The 2,797-nt window shown below is 58.9% G+C and overlaps 1 protein-coding gene across 1 annotated transcript in view; it reads left to right on the forward strand.

Annotated features, from left to right (window-relative positions):
• Positions 1–2,797, forward strand: part of R3HDM2 (R3H domain containing 2) — a 16,018-nt gene that overhangs the window by 9,333 nt on the left and 3,888 nt on the right. The window contains 4 exon segments of the mRNA XM_009075657.1: positions 7–53; positions 1,542–1,784; positions 2,353–2,427; positions 2,429–2,480. Of these exon segments, the coding sequence (XP_009073905.1) occupies positions 7–53; positions 1,542–1,784; positions 2,353–2,427; positions 2,429–2,480 (417 nt within the window).

Below are 2,797 nucleotides of genomic sequence, written 5' to 3' on the forward strand. Positions count from 1 at the left end.
TCCCCCCCACTGCCCAGCAGCAGCCAGCCATGAGCAGCCCCATGATGTCCCAGGTGAGCTACTGGAGCGACACGGGAGGAGTTCGAGGTGCAAAAGGCCAGGGAGGTTGCTGGATAGTCATACCAAGGCTCCCTTCCCCATGAAAGGTTGGACCAAGTGGTCTTCTGTGGTCCCTTCCAGCCTGGGCTGTTCCAGGATTCTTAGTGTTTTCAGTGGACTAGGATGGGAGGAGGGAAGAGTCTCCTCAAAGAGCTTTTACTGCAGGTAACGGAAACAGCTCCTTGCCGGCTGTTTCCAGCTGTATGAGGATGGAGGGAGCTGCCATCCAAGGGCCTTGTAGTGGCTCCAGGGTTGTGGATCTGCTTGTGAGGGATTCTGGGATTCACAGAATGGGCTGTCTCCCTGAGGTCATGTCTGTCTGGAGCTGGAGCAGGACCTGGGGCAGAGCAGAGTCACTGGGTGGGAGGTTTGAGCAGACTCTAGGCTCATGCAGGGTCACTGGGTGGTGCTGGGGTTTTGTATCTTCTACTCTTGGGAAAGTGACTCTTCTGCTGCTGCTGCCCCTTGTGAACTCGTCTCACTGTTCCTGCCGGGCAAGAGCTGCCTCTGGACATCACTCCTCCCAATTCCCACAGAGCCACCGGCCAGGCTGTGCCCCGGAACGGTCTCCGTGCTTCCCAGCCCCCTGCAATCCCCCTCTGTGTGTTTGCAGTTGCCTCACTTGACTAACCTTGTTGTTCCTTCTTTCTCTCCTTCCTCCTTATCCTTCCTTCCTTTCTTCCTTCCTTCCTTACTTCTTTCCTTTTCCCTCTCCCTCCTTTTCCCCCGGATCTCTCTCCGCTCCCTTCTCTGCTGGTCGTAGCCGGTCCCGGCACTGCAGCCTGTTCCGTACTCTCCAAGCTCCTGCCCCCAAGTCCTCTTGCCAGTCTCTCCACCCCAGCAGTACAACCTGGTATAAACCCCAGTTCCTCTTCTGCACTGTCTGTTGTGCTCTGTGCTGTGTTTGTGTTGTGTGAGCTTGTGCTGATCAGGTATGTCCTGGACACTGACCCCATGGGGTTGGGATTCACGGAGCTCTGCGCTGCAGTGGGATGCCTGAGGCCGTGGGACCCCCTGGGGCTGAGCACTGCAGGAGTGGTGGTCTTGGAGAGAGCTTGGGAAGAAAAATTCCAAGCCCAGAGCTCCTCAGGAAGTGCCAGCGCTGGGGTTTGGGGGCTATGGCTGCTTTGTGGGCTCAGCCAGCCCTTGTGTCGTTTTCCACTGGGATCTTTCGGGAATGATCTGCCCTGTGGGATGTGGTGTCTCGGCTGGGGTCACCCTGCCTGCGTGGGACCTCGTGTGTCACCGGTGTCGGCTGAGCGTTCGGCCCCGGCAGCTCGCATGTCCCCCTGTCCTGCTCTGGGACTCTGGTGTCTGTGGGCCTTTTCTGGGGGAGCTCCTCACAGAGCAGGGAGAAGGGTCTGCACTCACTCAGCAGAACTGTGTCCTACACACTGCTGTCCCACATACCATGCTCCATCCTTCTCCTTATCCCACTCCAGGCCGACGAGCTCAGCAGCCCCTTTGGGCAGATCAGCCTCAGCCGACAGGGCTCAACAGAAGCCCCAGATCCTTCCTCAGCAATGTTCCAGTCATCCCTCATCTCCCAGCACCCTCAGCAGACAGGATTCATCATGGCAACCCCTGGGCAGCCCATTCCCACCTCCAGCTACTCCGCCTCGGGGCACACGGCCCCCACTCAACAGGTGCTGCAACCCCAGGGCTACATTCAGCCTCCCCAGCAAGTAAGGACACACATGGGCCCGAGGGGACGTCCCCAGAGCTGGCAGGCTGCCGGGGCTGCTGGGCAGTGGGTCCGTTTTTCTTGGTGATGGATGCATCCACAGAGGTCCAGGCTCCGGGTCTCAGACTCCCTTGCTAGGCACAGGATGATTCCTGCCCCATGTCCCTCTTTGCCCACGAGGCTCTCACCTGGGGATCCCCCAGGCCACTCCTGGCTCTCAGTGGTGGGGGAGGGACAGTGGCTGGACTCAGGGCTGACACCTCTAAGCTCTCTTTGGGGTCCTGCAGGGCTTTATGACCTCTAGGATTGTGCCCTGAGCTGTGAGGAGAGTTGTGCCTACTGTGCTCTTGCACTACTGTGCTGGGAAAGGCTTGGATGAGGAGGCTGGGAGGCGCGGGAAGGGGCTGCGGTTCCCCGAGGAGCCATCAGCTGGCCAGAGCCAAAGCCCTGGGTGGTTCCCTTCGGCAGAAGCCAGGCCAGGTGAGAGAGAAAACTGGTCCTGGGGGACCAGCTTTCTTGGTCCCACTCCCTCCTGTGTGCTCACCACTGTGTTTTCTTGCTCCTGATAGATTCAGGTTTCTTACTACCCCCCCGGGCAGTACCCGAACTCCAGCCAGCAATACCGACCCCTCAGTCACCCAGTGGGCCTACAGCTCCCAGCGCCCGCAGCAGCTCCCCCAGCAGTCCCAGCAGCCAGGTAAGGGGTGGAGAAGGGGGCAGCTTTCCCTTTCCTGCTGCTTTTGTTGGCTTTAAGGAACTCCCATATGCTGTCTGGGGCCAGGTTCCTCTTCCCTGTCTCCCAGTCTTTGCTGGACCTGCCTCTTGGCTGGGAAGTTGGATCCTGGCCTGGCTGCAGAGGCTGTTGGGTCCTTTCCCTCCCTCTCCTCACAGCTTGTTGGAGGGGGGATGAGGTGGATTTAAGTCCTACTAAGGGGCTGCAAAGGGAATTGAAAACCAGGAGCTTCCCTCAGATGTTTTTGCATCTGCCCTAAGGAAGCACTTTCCCCGTTCTTC

Source organism: Acanthisitta chloris, unplaced genomic scaffold (assembly GCF_000695815.1).
Source record: "Acanthisitta chloris isolate BGI_N310 unplaced genomic scaffold, ASM69581v1 scaffold5765, whole genome shotgun sequence".
Classification (NCBI taxonomy): Eukaryota; Metazoa; Chordata; class Aves; order Passeriformes; family Acanthisittidae; genus Acanthisitta; species Acanthisitta chloris.